The 20,630-nt window shown below is 37.3% G+C and overlaps 1 protein-coding gene across 1 annotated transcript in view; it reads left to right on the top strand.

The window, feature by feature from the left end:
* Window positions 1–20,630, top strand: part of ATRNL1 (attractin like 1) — an 815,348-nt gene that overhangs the window by 169,920 nt on the left and 624,798 nt on the right. Inside the window, exons 16-17 of the mRNA XM_013055772.2 lie at window positions 9,787–10,000; window positions 12,230–12,418. Coding sequence (XP_012911226.2) covers window positions 9,787–10,000; window positions 12,230–12,418 — 403 coding nt within the window. The remainder of the gene's footprint in view (window positions 1–9,786; window positions 10,001–12,229; window positions 12,419–20,630) is intronic.

Genomic DNA, 20,630 nt, shown 5'->3' with positions numbered 1-20,630 from the left:
CCATAGTTTGGCTATTGTGGACATTGCTGCTATAAACATTCGGGTACACATGCCTCTTCGGTTCATTATATTTGTATCTTTAGGATAAATACCCAGTAGTGCAATTGCTGGGTCATAGGGTAGTTCTATTTTTCAACTTTTTGAGGAACCTCCCTGCTGTTTTCCAGAGTGGTTGTACCAGCTTGCATTCCCACCAACAGTGTAGGAGGGTTCCCCTTTCTCCGCATCCTCGCCAGGTCTGTCATTTCCTGACTTATTAATTTTTAGCCATTCTGACTGGCGTGAGGTGCTATCTCATTGTGGTTTTGATTTGTGTTTCCCTCATGCAGAGTGATAGAAAGAACTTTTTCACGTGTCTCTTAGCCATCTGGATGTTGTCTTTGCAGAAATGTCTGTTCATGTCCTCTGCCCATTTCTTGATTTGATTATTTGTTCTTTGGGTGTTGAGTTTGATAAGTTCTTTATAGATTTTGGATACTAGCCCTTTATCTGATATGTCGTTTGCAAATATCTTCTCCCATTCTGTCAGTTGTCTTTTGTCTTTTGGTTTTGTTAACTGTTTCCTTTGCTGTGGAAAAAGCTTTTGATCTTGATGAAGTCCCGATGTTCATTTTTGCCCTTGCTTCCCTTGCCTTTGGAAATGTTCCTAGGAAGAAGTTGCTGTGGCTGTTGTCAAAGAGGTTGCTGCCTGTGGTCTCCTCAAGGATTTTGATGGATTCCTTTCTTTCTTTTTTAAAATTTCTTTCTTTTTTTGTTTTTTAATGATTTTATTTATTTATTAGAGAGAGAGATCACAAGTAGGCAGAGAGGCAGGCAGAGAGAGAAAGAGGGGAAGGGAAGCAGGCTCCCTGCTGAGCAGAGAGCCTAATGCGGGGCTCCAGGACCCTTGATCTCACATTGAGGTCCTTCATCCATTTTGAGTCTATTTTCATGTGTGGTGTAAGGAAATGGTTCAGTTTCATTTTTCTGCATGTGACTGTCTAATTTTCCCAACACCGTTTGTTGAAGAGACTGTCTTTATTCCATTGGACATTTTTCTTGCTTTGTCAAAAATTAGTTGCCCATAGAGTTGAGAGTCTATATCTGGGCTCTCTATTCTGTTCCATTGTTCTATGTGTCTGTTTTTGTGCCAGTACCATACTGTCTTGATGATGACAGCTTTGTAATAGAGCTTGAAGTCTGGAATTGTGATGCCACCAACTTTGGCTTTCTTTTTCAACATTCCTCTGGCTACTTGGGGTCTTTTCTGGTTCCATATAAATTTTAGGATTATTTGTTCCATTTCTTTGAAAAAAATAGATGGGATTTTGATAGGAATTGCACTAAACTTGTAGATTCCTTTAGGTAGCATAGACATTTTCACAATAGTTGTTCTTCCAAACTGTGAATATGGATAGTTTTTCCATTTCTTTGTGCTTTCCTCCATTTCTCTCATGAGTACTTTATAGTTTTCTGAGTACAGATTCTTTGCCTCTTTGGTTAGGTTTATTTCTAGGTATCTTATGGTTTGGGGTGCAATGGTAAATGGGATTGACTCCTTAATTTCTCTTTCTTCTGTCTTGTTGTTGGTGTAAAGAAATACAACTGATTTCTGTGCATTGATTTTATATACTGACACTTTACTGAATTCCTGTATGAGTTCTAGCAGTTTTGGAGTGGAGTCTTTTGGGTTAACCACATAAAGTATCATATCGTCTGCAAAGAGTGAGAGTTTGCCTCCTCCTTGTCGATTCAGATGCCTTTTATTTCTTTTTGTTGTGTAACTGCTGAGGGTAGGACTTCTAGTGCTATGTTGAATAACAGTGGTGATAGTGGACATCCTTTCCATGTTCCTGACCTTAGGGGAAAAGCTCTCAGTTTTTCTCCATTTAGAGTGATATTCACTGTGGGTTTTTCATAGATGGCTTTTTTTTTTTTTAAGATTTTATTTATTTATTTGACAGACAGAGATCACAAGTAGGCCAAGAGGCTGGTAGAGAGAGAGGAAGGGAAGCAGGCTTCCTGTTAGCAGGGAGCCTGTTGTGGGGCTTGATCCCAGGACCCTAGGATCATGACCTGAGCCGAAGGCAGAGGCTTTAATCCACTGAACCACCCAGGCACCCCATAGATGGCTTTTATAATATTGAGGTATGTACCCTCTATGCCTACACTTTGAGGAGTTTTGATTAAGAAAGGATGCTGTACTTTGTCAAATGCCTTTTCGGCATCTCTTGAGAGTATCATGTGGTTCTTGTTCTTTCTTTTATTAATGTATTGTATCATACTGATTGATTTGTGGATGTTGAACCAACCTTGCAGCCCAGGAATAAATCCCACTTGGTCGTGGTGAATAATCATTTTAAGGTACTATTGGATACTATTGGCTAGTATTTTGGCGAGAATTTTCGCACATGTGTTCATTAAGGATATTGGTCTGTAATTCCCCTTTTTGATGGGACCTTTGTCTGGTTTTGGAATCAAGGTAATGCTGGCCTCATAAAATGAGTTTGGAAGTTTTCCTTCCATTTCTATTTTTTGGAACAGTTTCAGGAGAATAGGTATTAATTCTTCTTAAATGTTTGGTAGAATTCCCCTGGGAAACAGTCTAGCCCTGGGCTCTTGTTTGTTGGGAGATTTTTTTATGACTGTTTCAATCTCCTTACTGGTTATGGGTCTGTTCAGGTTTTCTTTTTCTTCCTGGTTCAGTTTTGGTAGTTCATATGTCTCTAGGAATGCATCCATTTTTATCATAGTTGTTCATAATATGTTATTATAATTGTTTGTGTTTTTTTGGTGTTGGTTGTCATCTTTCTTCTTTCATTCATGATTTTCTTTATTCGGGTCCTTGCTCTTTTCTCTTTTCTTTTTGACAAGTTTGGCCAGGGGTTTATCAATTTTATTAATTTCAAAGAATCATCTCTTAGTTTTGTTGGTTTTTTTCTATTGCTTTTTTGGTTTCAATTTATTGATTGCTGCTCTTGATCTTTCTTGTTTCTCTTCTCCTGTTGGGTTTAGGATTTCTTTGCTGTTCTTTCTCCAGCTCTTTTAGGTGTAATGTTAGGTTGTGTACTTGAGACCTTTCTTGTTTCTTGAGAAAGGCTTGTATTGTGATATGCTTTTCTCTCAGGACCGCCTTTGCTGCATCCCACAGATTTTGAACAGTTGTGTTTTCATTTTCATTTGTTTCCATGAATTTTTAAAATTCTTCTTTAATTTCCTAGTTGACACATTCATTCTTCAGTAGGATGCTCTTTAGCCTCCATGTATTTGGGTTCTTTCCAACTTTCCTCCTGTGATTGAGATCTAGCTTCAGAGCATTGTGGTCTGAAAATATGCAGGGAATCATTCCAATCTTTTGATACCAGTTGGGACCTGATTTGTGACCCAGATTGTGATTTATTCTGGAGACTGTTGTGTGTACTAGAGAAGAATGTGTATTCTGATGCTTTGGGATGGAATGTTCTGAATATATCTGTGATGTCCATCTGGTCCAGTTTGTCATTTAAGGCCTTTATTTCCTTCTTGATCTGTTGCTCAAATGATCTGTCCATTTCAATGAGGGGGGTATTAAGGTCCTGTACTATTATTGTATTATTGTTGATGTGTTTCTTTGATTTTGTTATTAATTGGTTTATATGAAATGTGCTATTTTAGAAGTTGCACATTTCAAGGTTTCTTGTGTTAGTTCCTCATTTTTTCTTGCTTGTTTTTATAGATCATAAACATCGGACTAACAGTTATTTTGGATGTGTAAGGAACTTAGATTTGAGAGTTTGTGGTCTAGCATGTGCTAGGAAAGAAAAATATTTTGTTTCATTAGAAAGCTGAGCTGTAGCAAAATTTCAAAGGTGGAAGCCTCTGCAAGGTGACATTCCATTAAGCATACCTTTATGTAAAATGAATTATATCCTGAGTCATTCCAGTTATATACACTTAAGATAACACTTCCTTGGCAAGTAAAGACGGACAAATTCAGGCAATTTAAAAAGATATTCTGCGTCAAATAATCATTTACTTATCGGAAATGGCTAATGAAATGTTGTAATGATTTATGGCGTGCTGCAGTAAATTTTCATAATATAGTAATTTGTCTTTGATTTTCAACTCCCTGTCCAGTTCATTTACTGGGTAATAGTTACTTTAAATGTTTTATCAATGGCTTCATTTTTCTGTTTCTCTCCTCTTCCTCGCAGATCCTTACCATGATGAGATAGGGAATAATATTTCATTTTAAATGACTTGTCTTTACTATAGATAGTTGGAAATGTAGGCAGAGTCACTGTAATGTGAAGCACAGTCATTAATCTGAAATATCTATGTTGGATTGAGTCCTGCTGTTATTATCAAGAACTATAAAAATGTTACAGTTTTTTTGTTATCAAAATATCTTTCAGCATAATATATGAAATAAATGGTGATTATAAGAAAAAACAGCATGTGTATTTTTATAATTAGAAACATTTATTAAGTACTATCTCTATCTCAGGAATTGGATGGTAGAAAGTAACCATATATGTTCTAATGTACTTTGGTTCTAAAAATTTATTGACTACCTACTATCTGTATAGCATTCTACTAAGTGATAATGTCATAATGAATATTCATAGGATATTTTAATTGTAGCTAGGACATATTTGTTGAGTGTTAACAATGAAATTTATTGTATTTATACACCTTGCAAATTTCTAGGTCTATAGCTGTCTTTAGAAGCTCTATAGGACCATTTGTATAACATATTTAGAATAAACACTGGATATATCTATCTTATTTCTGTATGTTAAACATTCAAATAGAGAGACATATTTTTCTCTATCCTGACAGTCCACAATGTAAAAAGGTGACATGAGTTTTGAAGTCACCTCACATTATAATATTATTAACTTAATAACTGAAAAAATAAATATATTATGTGCATTAAGGTAGAAGTGTTTAGGAATAATGTCAGCAAGATGACAGAATGGAAATTTCAAGGTTTTGTCCTGCATTGGTGGTATAGTGGTGAGCAAAGCTACATTCCAGCTTTTGTTCCCTCATAGAAACATTGGTTTGAACAACCATTCATATACAAAAATACCTTTGCAAGAGCTAGGTAATCTCAGTGAGAGATTATAACAGTTGAGAAAAGTGCAGAAATAAGAAAGGATACTTTTATAATACCTGCATCATCCCCGCCCCCAAGCCTGTGCAGGGTAGTGAAGCATTGTGAGAGATACCTTCTACAAAGGGGAAGAAAAGTAAAGTGAGCACCTGACTTTGCTGCTGAACGAGCTTCAGGTTTTCTCTAGTGAACCCTGATGCCTGATTGGTTCCTAGTGATCCAGGTACCAGGCTTGCTCCAGACTGATCCCCATGGCCTCACAGTACAGGCAGGCTTCCTGTGGCCCTAGGCTCCAGAAGACCAAAAGTTCAGGACCTTCCCAGTATACTCTAGTACTTGGCCCAAGATCAAGTACTAGTACTCTAGTACTTGTGACCCAAGACCAGGCTCACCCCTGGAAAGTCAAGCTTTAGACTCTTCCCTGTATACCCAACCTTCAGGCTTGCCCCTGTGTTTCCAGGTACCAAGCCCATCTTTTGTTACTCAGAATCTGGCCTGCTTCCATGGATTTGGCCACTAGCCTTAACCTAGGAGACCCTGGCACCAGGCTAGCCTCTATAGACTCAGAACCAGGTCCATACCCATGAGTCCAGGTGCCAGGCTCATCCCAGGACTAAGCTGGCATCCATGGATTCAGAATTGAAAATTATCCCGATGCCAGGTAACCTCCATGTTTCCTTCAGTCTGTCCCAAGAGATTTAAGCTCCAGATTGGCCCTTTTGGACCCAGCTACAGGCCTGCCACCATGGACCGTGGTTCTAGGTGTACTCTCATAAACCTAGTTCCCATGACTACTTCAATGGACCCTTGTACCAGGTGGCCCCCATGCACCCAGTATCCAGGCCTGTATCTACAGACACAGATTCTAGGCCCACTTCCATGAACCCAGGCATTGGCCTACTCATGTGGACATAAACTCCAGACCTATGGCAATGGTCCCAGGCTTGCCCCTCTGAATCCAGGTACCAGGCAGCCCCCTGTAGACCCAGACTCTAGACCTGATTACCCACTGACCTAGCCACCAGGCTAGCCTAGCTGAATAATCCAGCAGTAAACCTGCCTATGGATTCTACTTTATGGCCCTCTAGAATTGCTGGAATTTCTGGATAGGCTGAATGATGAAGGGCTTTCCTTACTGAAGTCTGTCTATAAAGATTAAAAGAAATAGTTACTTCTTCAGATGAAACACTAATGCAAGGCAATAGGGATCACAAAAAATCAGGGAAATATGACACTACCATAGAAACAGAATAAAGTACCAGTAACTGACCCTAAATAATGGAGAACTAAAAACTGACAATTCAAAATAATCATCTAAAAGAAGCTTAGTGAGCTAAAAGAAATAAAGATAGACAACTAAATTATATTAAGAAAATGATATGTGAACAAAATGAGAAGTTTAACAAAGACATGGAAATCATAACAAAGAAACAAACAGGAATTATAGAGCTAAAGAACACAGTGATTGAAATAAAAAAATTCATATAGCACTTCAATAGCAGACACTGTCAGAAGAAAAGAATCATTGAGCCCAAAGTCAAGTCATTTGAAATCATCTAGTCAGAGGTAGAAAAAGAAAAAAAAAAAAAAGGATAGAAACATGAAGAAAGCCTCTGGGACCTATGACAGACCATCAAATGCATCCATACATGGTTTTTGGGAGTGCCAGAAGTCATAGAGAAAGACAAAAGAGGCAGCAATTTTCTTTAAAGAAATAATAACAGGAAACTTCTCAAATCTGAAACTCCCCAAGTGAATATCCAGATCCATGAGACCCCAAATAGATTAAAAACATAAAGAGAACCTTCACCAGGACACATTATAACAGAGAGCCCAGAAACAAATTCATGCATTTATGATCAACTGATCTTCAGCAGAGGTACCAAGAACATAAAATGGGGAAAGGACAATTCAATAAATGATGCTGGGAAAACTGGATATCCTTGTGCAGAAGAATGAACGTGGACCCTTGTCTCACACCATATAAAAAAATCTGAAAATGGATTAAAGACACGAATGGAAGCCCTGAAACTGTAAAAATTCTAGAACAAAACTTGGAGAATAGGCTTCTTGACATTAGTTAGGGCAATGATTTTTGAGAAATGATCCCAAGAGTATAGGCAATGAGCAAAAATAGACAAATGGCATTGCATCAAACTAATCAGTGTCTTCACAGCAAAGGAAGCAGTCAGCACAGGAAAGGGACAACCTGTGGATTGGGAGAAAATGTTTGTAAATCATACATTTGATAAGGAGTTAAAGTCCACAATATATAAGAAGGCAGATAACTCAATAGCAAAGAAAAAGAACTCAGTGAAGAGATGGACAAAGGATACGAATAGCCATTTTTCTAAACAGAATATACAGATCACCAACAGGTATATGATAAAAGCTGGGTATCATTAATCATCAGGGAAATACAATTCAAAATCAAAGTGACCCTGTTAGAATGGTTGTTAACAAAAAACAAGATAACAAGTTGGCAAAGATCTGGAGAAAAAGGAACCCTTGCATACTGTTGGTGGGAATACAAATTGGTAAAGTCAATTTGGAAAACAGTATGGATGTTCCTCAAAAAATTAAAAATGGAACTGCCATGTGATCCAGCAATCCCATGTCTAGGTATATATTCAAAGGGAATGTAATCATATCAGTGAGGATATCAGTGAGGCATCTGCATTCCCATGTTCATTGTAGCATTATTCACAATAGCCAAGGTATGGAAACAACCTGTGTTCATTGATGGGTAAATGGATAAAGAAAATGAAATGTGATATGTGATAGTGTGTGTGTGTGTGTGTGTGTGTGTGGTATGTGAGATAGATAGATAATGGCATATTATATAACCTTACAAAAGCAGGACACCTTGCCATTTGCTACAGCATGTATAAACCTGGAGGACATTACACTAGGTGAAATAAGCTAGATACAGAAAGATAAATACTGCTTGATTGTATTTATATGTGAAATCTAAAAATGTCAAACTCCTAAAAGCAGTTAATTGAGTGGTGGTTGCCAGGGACAGGGTATGAGGGAAATGTAGAGATATAGGTCAAAAGGTACAAAGTTTCAGTTATACAGGATAAATAAGCTCTGGACATCTAATGTACAGCATGGTTACTAGTTAATAATACTGTATTGTATACTTGGAATTGAAGATACTAGGTGTTAAATGTTCTCACCACAAATATAAAGGTAACTCTATGAGGTGATGGAAATGTTAATTAGCTTGATTGTGGTAATCATTTCATGTTGACTGCATGTACCAAAACATCAAATTGTATGTGTTTTAGATCTATATTTTTAAATTTTTCAATTATATCCCAAGAAAGTGAGACAAAAATAAAAAATTTATGAAACCACACATAATTCAGAAACAAGAAAATAAAAAGAGTTGTTTATAATCTAATATATATAGAGTAGCAAAAATGTATCATTTAAAAAATATATTTTAATAAACACATTTTAAAATTGATTCATGATTAAAATAAATCTGTGTATACAGAATGAATTTCTTTTCAAACCCCTTTTGAAATATTAATGAGAGCATTAGGAGTATTTTGTTTTGTGGCATTTGGCAATCTATTAAATTTTAGGCAAAGGAGTCAGATTTTATCAATTTTCTTGATCTCTTTCATAATGAAAGTAGATGACATAACTTCATCAAAAATTGAGTAAAAGTCCTGAGGTACCAGTAGAAGTCTGAACTAGGACAGAGGCGGTTTTTCTTCTTAGTCCTTATGTGAACATGTTAAGTTTTCACTCACCTCTGTATACAGTTTGTTGATTTTGTTTCCTGTTCTCTCACAGTGCGTGTAATGGCAACTTAGCTGTAGATTCTTACCTCCAGAACTGATTAAATTGTTAAAGTAGAGCAGTAGCAGAGCAGCAGCAGCAATATGTTAATTTTTTAGTGATCTTGTTTTGTAAGGTAGGTATTTATATCAGACATTTATAACATCATTTTGTAGAAGAGGCAACTGAGGTTCACAAGGGCTAAACAACTGGCCCCAATTATGTAGCATGAGTGCAAGATCTATTTTTGAAAAATACTGTTCTTTTCTACATCATTCTCTAAAATATGCTGGAATTGTTAATTATCCTTGGTACAGGAAGTCATTAGAAAGGCAGTTTTATATATTTTTAAATGTTATTTTTACTTTTTAAATTATTTTTTGTTTGTTTTTTTTTTTTAAAGATTTTATTTATTTATTTGAGAGACAGAGAATGAGAGAGAGAGAGAGCATGAGAGGAGAGAGGTCAGCAGGAGAAGCAGACTCCCTGCTGAGCAGGGAGCCCGATGTGGGACTTGATCCTGGGACTCCAGGATCATGACCTGAGCTGAAGGCAGTTACTTAACCAACTGAGCCACTGAGGCTTCCCTTAAATGTAATTTTTAATGATAAGGAGGTATTTGCTAAGGAATATGACTTTTTTTAAAAAAACTTTTTATTTATTTGTTTGACAGATTACAAGTAGGCAGAGAGGCAGGCAGAGAGAGAGAGAGAGAGAGAGAGAGAGAGAGAGAGAGAGAGAGGAAACAGGCTCCCGCTGAGCAGGGAGCCCGATGCGGGGCTTGATCCCAGAACCCTGGAACCATTACCTGAGCCGAAGGCAGAGGCTTTAACCCACTGAGCCACCCAGGTGCCCCCGGAATATGACTTTTTATATCTAACTTTCTTTAATACTCCTTTTGCTATTGTTTACAGAAAGTATCACCATGGGTAGGCTTGCGCAAGATCAATATATCCTACTGGGGATGGGAAGACATGTCTCCTTTTACAAACACGACGCTGCAGTGGCTTCCTGGTGAACCGAATGATTCTGGATTCTGTGCATATCTGGAAAAGGCTGCAGTGGCAGGCCTGAAAGCGAATCCTTGTACATCGATGGCAGATGGCCTGGTCTGTGAAAAACCTGTTGGTAAGCAGTAAACTAGTATTTCTTTAAAATAATTACCACGCCTTTCCACTTGCAGTAGTCTATGTGCCTAAGGTAAATTTCACCATCTTTTTATGATGTTGATTCCCTGATAATTTTGGTAAATTTTATCTTTAACTACATTCCCCACTTACTATTAGTGACCTCACTGTTAACTTGTGAAAATACCAAAATTTTATGGTTTTATACAATTTTTATTTTTTGATTGAGTCTATTCTTAATTTTGTTAACAACTTTTACTTTTATAATTCCAGTGTTTAGAAGGAAGATTTGTTTTTAAGATTAACAACTAATTTTGAATCATTTTCATCTTATAGTCTCTTTCATTTGGCAAGTAAGAAGAAACATTTCTGTTCTTTTTTTTCCCTAATATGTCATTTTGTGGTGATTGACTTTTATTATTTTTTATATTGGCCATGACATTCAAACCCCAAACCTGTATTAATTGTGTGGTAATTTTTTATTTGGTTTTATTAGGCAGTATAAAATATTAGACATATACATTGTTTTTTTTAAGTTTTTATTTTAATTTCCGTTAGTTAACATATAGTACAATATTAGTTTCTGGTGTGCAGGACATGTGCCCTCCTTACTCCCTATCCTCCATTTCACCCACCCACCTCCCCCCACCTCTGCCACCCTCCTCCCTTGTCAGCATCACTTTGTTCTCTATAGTTGAACGTCTGTTTTTTCATTTGTCTCTCTCTTTTTTCTCTTAACTCATTTGTTTTGTTTCCTAAATTCCACATATGAGTGAAATCACATGTGTGTCTTGAAATGGATTTTCGCTAAGTGATAAAGGAATATTGAATTATTTTCTCTTTTTAAACACTTTTAAAAAAATATACATAATATAAAATTTACCATTTTAACCATTTTTAAATGCAGAGTTCAGTGTTATTGCATGCATCAACATTATTGTGCATTAATCAACAGCATGTATCTCCAGAACTTCCTCATCTTCCCAAACTCTATACTCATTAAACAATAACTCTCCAGACCTCTCTCCCCCAGCCCCTGACAAGCGCCTTCTACTTTCTGTGTCTATGAGTTTGACTAATTTATTTACCTCATATAGATGGAATCATAAAGTGCATGAACTTTTATGCCTGGCTTATCTCCCTTAACATAATGTCTTCAAGGTTCATTCATATTGTAACATATGTTAGAATATCCTTCCATTTTTAACATGAATAATTATCCATTGTATGTACATCCAACATTTTGTTTATCCATTCATCCATTAGTGTACACCTGAGTTGCTTTTACTTATTGGCTGTTGTGAATAAGGATGCTATGAACATGGGTTTACAGATATCTTTTCCAGTTCTGGTTCGTATCTTTTGGGTATATAGGCAGAAGAAGGAATTGCTGTATCATATGGTAATTTTATGTTCATGTTTTGAGGAATTGCCTTACTGTTTACCGTAGAAGTTGTACCATTTTACATCCCTACCAGCAATGAACAAGTGTTCCAATTTCTTCACATCCTTGCTAGCATTAAAAAATTATTTATCTGGGGCGCCTGGGTGGCTCAGTGGGTTAAAGCCTCCGCTTTCGGCTCAGGTCATGGTCCCAGGGTCCTGGGATCGAGCCCCGCATCGGGCTCTCTGCTCGGCAGGGAGCCTGCTTCCTCCTCTCTCTCTCTCTGCCTGCCTCTCTGCCTACTTGTGATCTCTGTCTGTCAAAGAAATTAAAAAAAAAATATATATATATATATATTTATCTAAAGGTTATGATATTCTATTTCATGTAAAGATTTTATAGTGTATTGTTTTATTTTTATTGTTTGTTTATCAGAGACATGTTCACTGATAAGCATTTGTTTTGATAAGGTATGGAATGTTTATGGAAAAAATTTTAGTGGGAAAGTAAATAATGAGTGTGTGTGTAGTACTTAGCCAAAAACAGAAAACTAGGTTATGGGCTACATCTCTATGTATAAGTTTTTAAATTATGTAACTTTATGTACTTTGTAAAGGATTAAAATTTTCAAAAGAAGTATGATTTTCAAATTTGATAATAAATTTAAGAAGTATTAACACCTCATCTTCATTTTCATTTATCGTATTATGTAGTTTTTGCTATAATTTTTATTTCACACTTGGCTTACTTGAAACATTCCCCAAACCTCAAAACAAATTAAACCCATATATCTGTGCTAAAATATAGTTAACAAATAAAATAATTGTATTTGTTGATTTATTCTAGTCAGTCCGAATCAAAATGCAAGGCCGTGCAAAAAGCCGTGCTCTCTACGGACATCCTGCTCCAACTGCACCAGCAATGGCATGGAGTGTATGTGGTGCAGTAGCACGAGGCGCTGCGTTGACTCCAATGCCTACATAATCTCTTTTCCATACGGACAGTGTCTGGAGTGGCAAACGGCCACCTGCTCTCGTAAGTATTTATTTAGAGTGACTTTTCATGTAAAGGCAACACAAATCAATTTTCTGTGATGGAAGGAGGAATTAAACATCTGAAGAAGTTTTTAAAAGTTGGGAAAAAGTTTTTGCTTTTGTTGCAACAAAAAACTGTTGTTTTAAAACCTATTAATGGTATAGGCCCCAGAATTATACTATACCATCATTTTGAATTCTACTAATTATTTTATCTGACATAGGCACACACACACACATTTTGCCACATTTGTGCTCTCCCCAACTCTGAGTGTACGTTGCAGAGAGTTTAACACTTCATGAAAGTGCTTATTGCTGCAAAGATCGCATACTGCTTTGTTGTGCTCCTTTAGTGTCCTCTAATCTAGCAGAGTTCCCATGTCTTACACAACTGATATTTTTGAAGAATCTACACCATTTGTTTTTTTACCTGCCCCAATTTGGATTTATCTAATTCTTTCCTCATGATTGGATTCAAATTAAGCATTTGTTGGCCAGATATCAGTCCTATCAGTGGTGGTGCATCTACCAGGAAGGCAGGATGCAGTCTTGGAATCACATGGGGAGTCCCGGCAGCAGGTCGGTACTGCACTTGCTATTGGTTGTACTTCAGGGCTAGATCTTACCCCTTGCTCAAATTTTTTAAGGACTTGACTGAGTGTATGTATCATACCACTGTGTGGTTATGAGAGTGGCCTTGTAAAGGCAGATTGCATCATGATGCTATTGCCAAGGTCATTGCATAGCACTACTGAGAGCACCTGGTGTCCTTGTAGGAATTTGAAACCACATGCAGCTTTTTTTTTTTTTTTTCCTTTTGGAAAATGTAGAAGCTGCTTTTCTTAGCGAGCTTTGAGCGAGCAGAAAATATGGTTTATCTTTCCACAATCTACCCTCTGACACTGGGTCTTATCAAAAAAATGCCTTTCCAAAAGGGACATGAAGTAATTGGTCTCTTCAGATTTATAATAAGAAGGTAGGAACAATTATTTATTTCCAGTGCTCCCTCACCTGCTTTTCAATGTTGAATTGATTTATTCATGCCACACTAATTGGGGTTTGTCCTTTTTGTGACTGATTCAGACTTTGTGTCCTTTTTGGAGAACATACTCTGCTGGTGCCCAGGGTCGCCATTCCACAACCACAGTTAGTTCTGGAATCACCTTAGATAAAGTTGGAGTTCAGTGTGTATTTGACCAGAAATCCTTTATTTAAACAAAGCAAAACATCTATTCACTTGCTAAATTCAAGCAGATACAGATGAATGAGAGGAATGAGGAATATGAGAGGAATGTTTAGGAAGCTCTCTAAGGCAGAAGGACCAGGAGTCCTTAGGTTTGTTTTATTTTAGTTTTCTTCCCAATACTTTTACTTGCAATAACCTGTGTTTGCAATGAATGAATGCCAGGTCCCAAAGGAACTGCAGTTACAGTGCAGTGAAGGGAGACAAAAGAGCAGCCACTTGAAGCCCCATATGGGTTAAACTCAGGAAGATATTGTAGTTGAAGTGTTCAATGGGATAGAGAAGGGCCAGTTTTAATCTTTCTAAGGGAATACTCCTCAGTGGATCTTGTTATCCCACGTCTAGTTTTTTTCCCTCCTAACAATTGCTTTGATAGTTGTTACACACTTGTTATGCCTTCTCTCACCCGATCTTTGCAGCTCTGGTAGGTCCAGTTCAGGTCTTTGCATCAGTCCACTGGCTTCCCTCTGTTCTTTCCCTCTTCCAAGCAGGCACTTGTAGGTTTCCGAGGAGTTTGGGCCATGGCACAGCTTGTTCCTGCAACTTTTTAAAGTTTTGTCTGGACTTTCTTATCAGCCCATTGGCTTCCTTACATTCCTTCCATAGGAACAGCTGCCGCTGCTGTAACCGTGATGATGGATGGATAAATGTCCTAGCAGCAGCATGCATTGTCCGGCCACGCATTCTTCCTTCCATCCTTCCTTGAGCTCTCTTGCTTATACTGGAAGAGGAAGGAAGAGCTGCTTCTTTTAAGAGGAGCTTCCTAAGTCTGAGATACCCTTTGGTGGTGAATCTACTATTTTGAGGCTTGCGCCCGGGATCTGGTAGCCCACAGACAACATGGCCACCCATGTTCATAAGCTCTTCTTGCTCAGATGAGTGAGGATGAGTGACCTTGTCATTTTGAGGTAACCAGCTGCTTAAGACAGTGCAGATGGAGACTCACTGGCCTTTCCAGAACTTATATCATTCCCAAAGATACCCTCATAGTCTACCAGCCAGCCAAACCTGTGTTTGTTCCATATAGTCACCCCTGGTGCATGAAGAGCTGAGATAGAACAGTAAGTGCCACAAGGTAGGCCAGAACTTCTAGGCTGTGGCTGTTGGGTATATTTGTTTCCCCAGGTTCTTGGCATCACGTGGAGAGGTGTTCTTGGCATGGACATAGCTGGGTATATTCGGTGTTGAGCTCCTCGGTGCTGTACTTTTTTAGGAACTTTATTTATTTATTTTTTAAATTAATTTCTTTTCGGCATAACAGAATTCATTGTTTATGCACCATACCCAGTGCTCCATGCCATACGTGCCCTCCATAATACGCACTACCTGGCTCCCCCAAGCTCCCACCCTCCACCCCTTCAAAACCCTCAGATTGTTTATCAGAGTCCATAGTCTCTCATGGTTCATCTCCCCTTCCAATTTCCCTCAACTCCCTTCTCCTCTCCATCTCCCTTTTTTTAAAAATAGGGAATGAAGACGGGCCTCATTCAGCGCATGGCACTGGGGTTGTTGCAGGCATAAAAGGGTCTTACTCCCGCAGAAAATGTCTTATTAGGAGTCAGCTGCCCAGGGGAGCTGCATCCAGTGATGCAGTCTTAGGGGGAACTGACAGCACCCAGGCTCTCTTGCCTTCATAATCATGTTTGTCTTTCCACAAACTTTAATGTTTGATGAAAGAAATCAGACACAAAAGTTTATATACAGAATGGCTCCATTTAGATAAAGTTCAAAAATAGGCAAAACTAAGCTCTCTTGTTTAGGAATGAATATTTAGGTGGTAAAACTGTAGAGTAAGGCAAAAAATTAATGTAAATGACAGATAGTGGATGCTGCTGGGAGAAGACTAGGGTGTTGGCTAGGACAGGGGTGCAAGGAAGGCAGTGGGCCACCTCCAGGCTGAGTGCAGGCACAGAGTATTTCTGTACAATAATTGATTAATCTCACATTTCTCTATGGGCTTCTCTGTGTGTGTTATAGAATAAAAGGATAAAGGGTAACGAAAAAGGAGCTTGTAAACTTTCCAAGGTCTTACATGCTTAAGAACTTCCTAAAAATTATTTAGAGTTAAATCTAAGTCGTCTTCACTACTCACAAATCTTTCTTGTATTCCATGTCTTCCGTCTCATTTATTAACCTTTTGGAGAATAGTCTTCAGTAATTCATTCAAATAAATTTATGGATAATAATCTTTTTGAATTTTTGTATGTCTAAAGTGTATTTTTTTATGTTGACTTGAATGATTAAGTGGCTGGATGTGGGAGTTCTAGGTTATTCTATCCTTAGACCTTATAGTGTTTGGTGTTGTGAGTGAGAATTTTCCTGTGAATTTGATTTTCATTCCTTTGTGGGGCATCTTTTTAAAAAAATTCTTCAAGAAATGAAAGATTGTAATTTTTTTCTCTTAATCCCTGGGATTCCAAATTCTGTAATTCATTTCAATTTCCAGTAATTGAGTTAAATTTTAAAAATGGATTCTCATTTGCTCTTTGAATCTGAAGAGTAGTGTCTTTCTTTACCGCTAAAAATGGTCTTTAATACTTACATTGTTTTCTTCTATTTATTCTTTTTTAGAAATCTTCTATTTATTCTTCCTTAGAAATCTTAAAATAGTGGTTGGAATTTCTTTTTATTATTATTATTATTATTTTAGTCACCATATAGTACAGCATTAATTTTTGATGTAGTGTTCCATGATTTATTGTTTGCATATAACACCCAGTGCTCCATGCAATCTGTGCCCTCCTTAATAATTATCAATATGTCTTGAATTCACTTGAATTTTCCATCTCTTAGTTACAATTCAGATGTTTTTTCTTCTTTATGGTTGTTTATTTGGGGATTTTTATCTCTTTTAAAACAATGTTTTTGAGAACCTTGTATTTCCACCATAAAAGTCTAACTGAATTTTTTGAGAAGGTATATGAAACATGATTAAACACCAGTATGAAGTGTATCTTCTTCACTGATGAACTAAATTGTGACACATACTGCTGGGAGGGCTGTCCGCTAGAGGTGTGTACATCAGTTGTTAAGTTCTGCCTTTATGTCTTCTGTTTTTGACTCTTCTTTTTTTGTTTTCTTGATTTTGATTTCTTGAGAGTTTTGTGTTCTACTTCAACCATTTTTTCTTGGGCAGTTAGTCTGCTGCATTTTTCTTTTCTGTAAGTCTTTTCTTTCACTGTTTGTGTCTGTTGTCATATTTACCTTCTTGGTGGCTATCTACAGTTCATTTGTGCTGATGATGTCCAATTATTTTTGTTCCACATCCTTTTAAATTATATGCCCTTCCCTTTGCACCCTTGTAGGGAAGAGGGCTACTGAACTTCTCTTTAAGGAGATCTTGTATTTTCTGGAAGTAAATACAAGTAAACCTGGTGGTGATCTACTCCTTGTGAGAAATAAACTCCTTCTCTATTATGTCATTCTTCCCTGCTTTTAACCAAAAGGCTTTTTTTTAAAAAAAAGATTTATTTATTTATTTATTGGACAGAGAGATCACAAGTAGACAGAGAGGCAGGCAGAGAGAGAGAGAGAGAAGCAGACTCCCTGCTGAGCAGAGAGCCCGACGCGGGACTCGATCCCAGGACCCCGAGATCATGACCTGAGCCGAACGCAGCGGCTTAACCCACTGAGCCACCCAGGTGCCCCTAACCAAAAGGCTTTTAATGAGCAATAAGGAAATGCTAGGAAATAAAATAAGGACTAGGAACAAAGGTGGCATCCTTTATCAAAATCTGCCTGGGTGGCTTAGGCGTTGGGCGTCAGCCTTCGGCCGAGGTTGTGATCCCAAAGTCCTAGATTCAAGCCCCCATCGGGCTCCCTGCTCGGTGGGAATCCTGCTTGTCCCTCTCCCACTACCCCTGCTTGTTTTCCCTCTCTTGCTGTCTCTCTGTTAAATAAATAAAATCTTAAAAAAAAAATCTTGAGTGCAAAACATAGCTGAATATTATTGTTTCAAAGACATCAGCTTTTGGGCAATGTTTTTATCATACTTTTGCTTTTAACTTTATATCTTGTTATCTTGTTAACATTAAATATTAACAATGGATTTACATGATCATTTCTACTACACGTATCTGGTCTTTCACTAAACATTTAACAGTAGTAAGTCTTTAAAAACATTCTTAGAGTTATAAATAAAATTGTGTTAGAAATGGTATATATTTTATGTTGCTTTTGTAAAGTTGTTCAGGGATCATTTGAGGTTTCCTAGTAAATGGAACTTGAAGGAAATTTTTCTTTGCTAATGAGAAACAAATATGGATTTTATAGTATTTGCCAGTGTTTTTTTTTGTTGTGCTATTGTGATATTAGTACTTAAAATTTACAAATTGAAGAAAAGAAATGTATCTTAAGACAACTTTTGCCTAATGTTTTCTGAGAAAGCTTTGTTAATAACTGCAATTATTAATAATTGAGATATTTTATTTAAAATATTGGTTATTCTCTTTGTGAAGATGATCTTCAAAAGGATAATATAATGCAGTAATAGGTTTAGTTCTTAATACGTAAAAGTTCAAATAAAAATGTAATTAAATTGATAACAGTGAAAATGAAACAATAGGAAACATGAGAATATAGTACACTGTTACAAATCTGTATTTTTTTCGGTATTTTACAAGTTTATGTACATGCTCAATTTAAACATTTTTTTCTCGGCAGTTAGGGAAGGTAGTCTTTTAAAAATTGATTAAAATTTATTTTTTAGAGTAGTTTTAGGTTCACAGCAATTTTGAGAGGAAGGTGCAGAGAATTCCTTTATGTCCTCTGCTCCCACACATGCACAACTTCCCCACGGTCAACATCCCACACCAGAATGGTTCCTTTGCTACAGCTGATCAATCTACACTGACATCATTATTGCCCAAAGTCTGTCATCCAAAATCCTCTGACCTCCACCTGTTCATCCCTCTTTCTCTCCTAACTCCTGGAAATCACCAATATTTTTACTGTCTGCATAGTTTTGTCTTTTCCACAATGTCATATCATTTGTATGTAGCTTCTCAGATTGGTTTTAAGTCTCTCCATGTCTTTTCTGGCTTGGTAGCTTAATTTATTTTTAGAGCTGAATAATATTCCATTGTCTTTTACCACAATTTATCTGTGCAGGTATTAAAGTCTTGTTGCTTTTGGCAATTTTTGACAATTATGAATAAAGCTTCAGTAAACATCTTTGTGCAGGTTTCTTATTTTCTTTCTTTCTTTCTTTCTTTCTTTCTTTCTTTTTTTTTTTTAAAGGTTTTTATTTATTTGAGAAAGAGAGAGAGAGAGTATGTGAAGGGGGAGGGTCAGAGGGAGAAGCAGACTCCCTGCCAAGCAGGGAGCTCAATGCAGGACTAGATCCAGGGACTCCAGGATCATAACCTGAGCCGAAGGTAGTTTCTTAACTAACTGAGCCACCCAGGCGCCCCAGGTCTCTGTATGGACATAAATTTTCAGTTCATTTGTATAAATATCATGGAGTGTTTTTGCTAGAATGTATGGTAAAAGTATGTTTAGTTTTGTAAGAAACCACTAAACTGTCTTTCAGAGTGGCTGTATTTTGGATTCCACCAGCAATGAATGATTTGTTACTTTGCATTCTACATACTCACCAGCATTTGGTGTTGTCAGTGTTTTGGATTTGGACCATTTTAATAGGAGTATATTACTGTTTTTAGTTTGAAGTTCTCTAGTGACATATGATGTGGAGAATCTTTTCATACTTGCTTCTGTATACCTTCTTTGGTGAGCTATCTGCTTAGGTCTTTTGCCCATTTTTAAAATTGAGTTGTTTGTTTTCTTATTATTGAGTTTTAAGAGTTCCTCATGTATTTTAGGTAAGGGTCCTTTATCAGGTGTGTCTTTTTGAAATATTTCCTTACAGCTATGGCTTGTATTTTCATTCTCTTGACAGTGTCTTTATAGAGCAGAAATTTTAAATTTGAATTTAAATTTTAATGAAGTTTAGTTTATCGATTTTTTTTCTTTCATGGATTGTGCCTTTGGTGTCATAACTAAAACACCATCACCAAACTCAAGGTCATCTAGATCTTATATGCTATCTTCTGGGAGTTTTATAGTTTTGCTTACAATGCTCATCTGTTCACGCATGTTACCATTAGAACTTTTAGCATATTAATCATAGTTGTTTTAAATTCTGGTCTGATAATTCTGACTTTCCTGCAGTGTCTGGTCTGATGCTTGCTCTATCTTTTCACATTGTGTTTTTTGCCTTTTGGTATGCCTTGTAATTTTTTTCTTGGTAGTCAGATATGATTTACAGGTAAAAGAGACCGCTGTAAGTGGGCTTTTAGTACTGTGGTGGTAGGTTGTGCAAAGGGCAGAAGCCTTCTGTAACTGACTAAGTCTTTCTGTGGGCTTGTGCTTCATGCTGTGAACTTCCCTAGTGCTTCTCAGTTTCTTTCCCCTCTCTCGGGTTGCACAGGATGGCTGGCTGGATCTGTGCCTTTCTTTCCCCACACAGAAGGCCCAAGCAGGCTAGAGTTGGGTATTTCCCAACAGTTCAGGGGGGCTCCAATAAAACCCCAGCAGTTTGGGCTCTGTTCAGTAGTTTTTCCCAGCCTTGTTAAAAAGAACGGAATGCTCTGACATGTTTCAGGATGTTTCCTTTTTGTCTTCCCCTGCTGGAAGCACAAGAAGATTTGTCTTTGATGTTCACTGTGAGGACTCTGTAGAGCTTCTGGAGGTTAAAGGAAAAAAAAGTGTGGGAGTGCCCCTGTGACTGGGTCCTTCTGGGAATTTTAACTCTCAGTGTTGTCCACACTGAGCTTCCAGCAATCGATCAGCTGTAAGAGGCCTTTGGATCATGGTTTCTTCCCCACATACTGGCTCCTGCAGAGGTTTCAAATGTGGTATACTATGATTCTCTGCATACTCCTGTCTGTCTTTCCAGTCTTGCATGCAGTGATTTGCTCTGTGACCTCACGTCTCTGACAGATCTAAGAAGAGTTGTTGATTTTTCATTTTG

This window comes from Mustela putorius, unplaced genomic scaffold, assembly GCF_011764305.1.
Source record: "Mustela putorius furo isolate JIRA1106 unplaced genomic scaffold, ASM1176430v1.1 tig00003909_pilon_pilon_pilon, whole genome shotgun sequence".
In the NCBI taxonomy this organism is placed as follows: Eukaryota; Metazoa; Chordata; class Mammalia; order Carnivora; family Mustelidae; genus Mustela; species Mustela putorius.
This window is presented reverse-complemented; position numbering and strand designations above follow the sequence as displayed.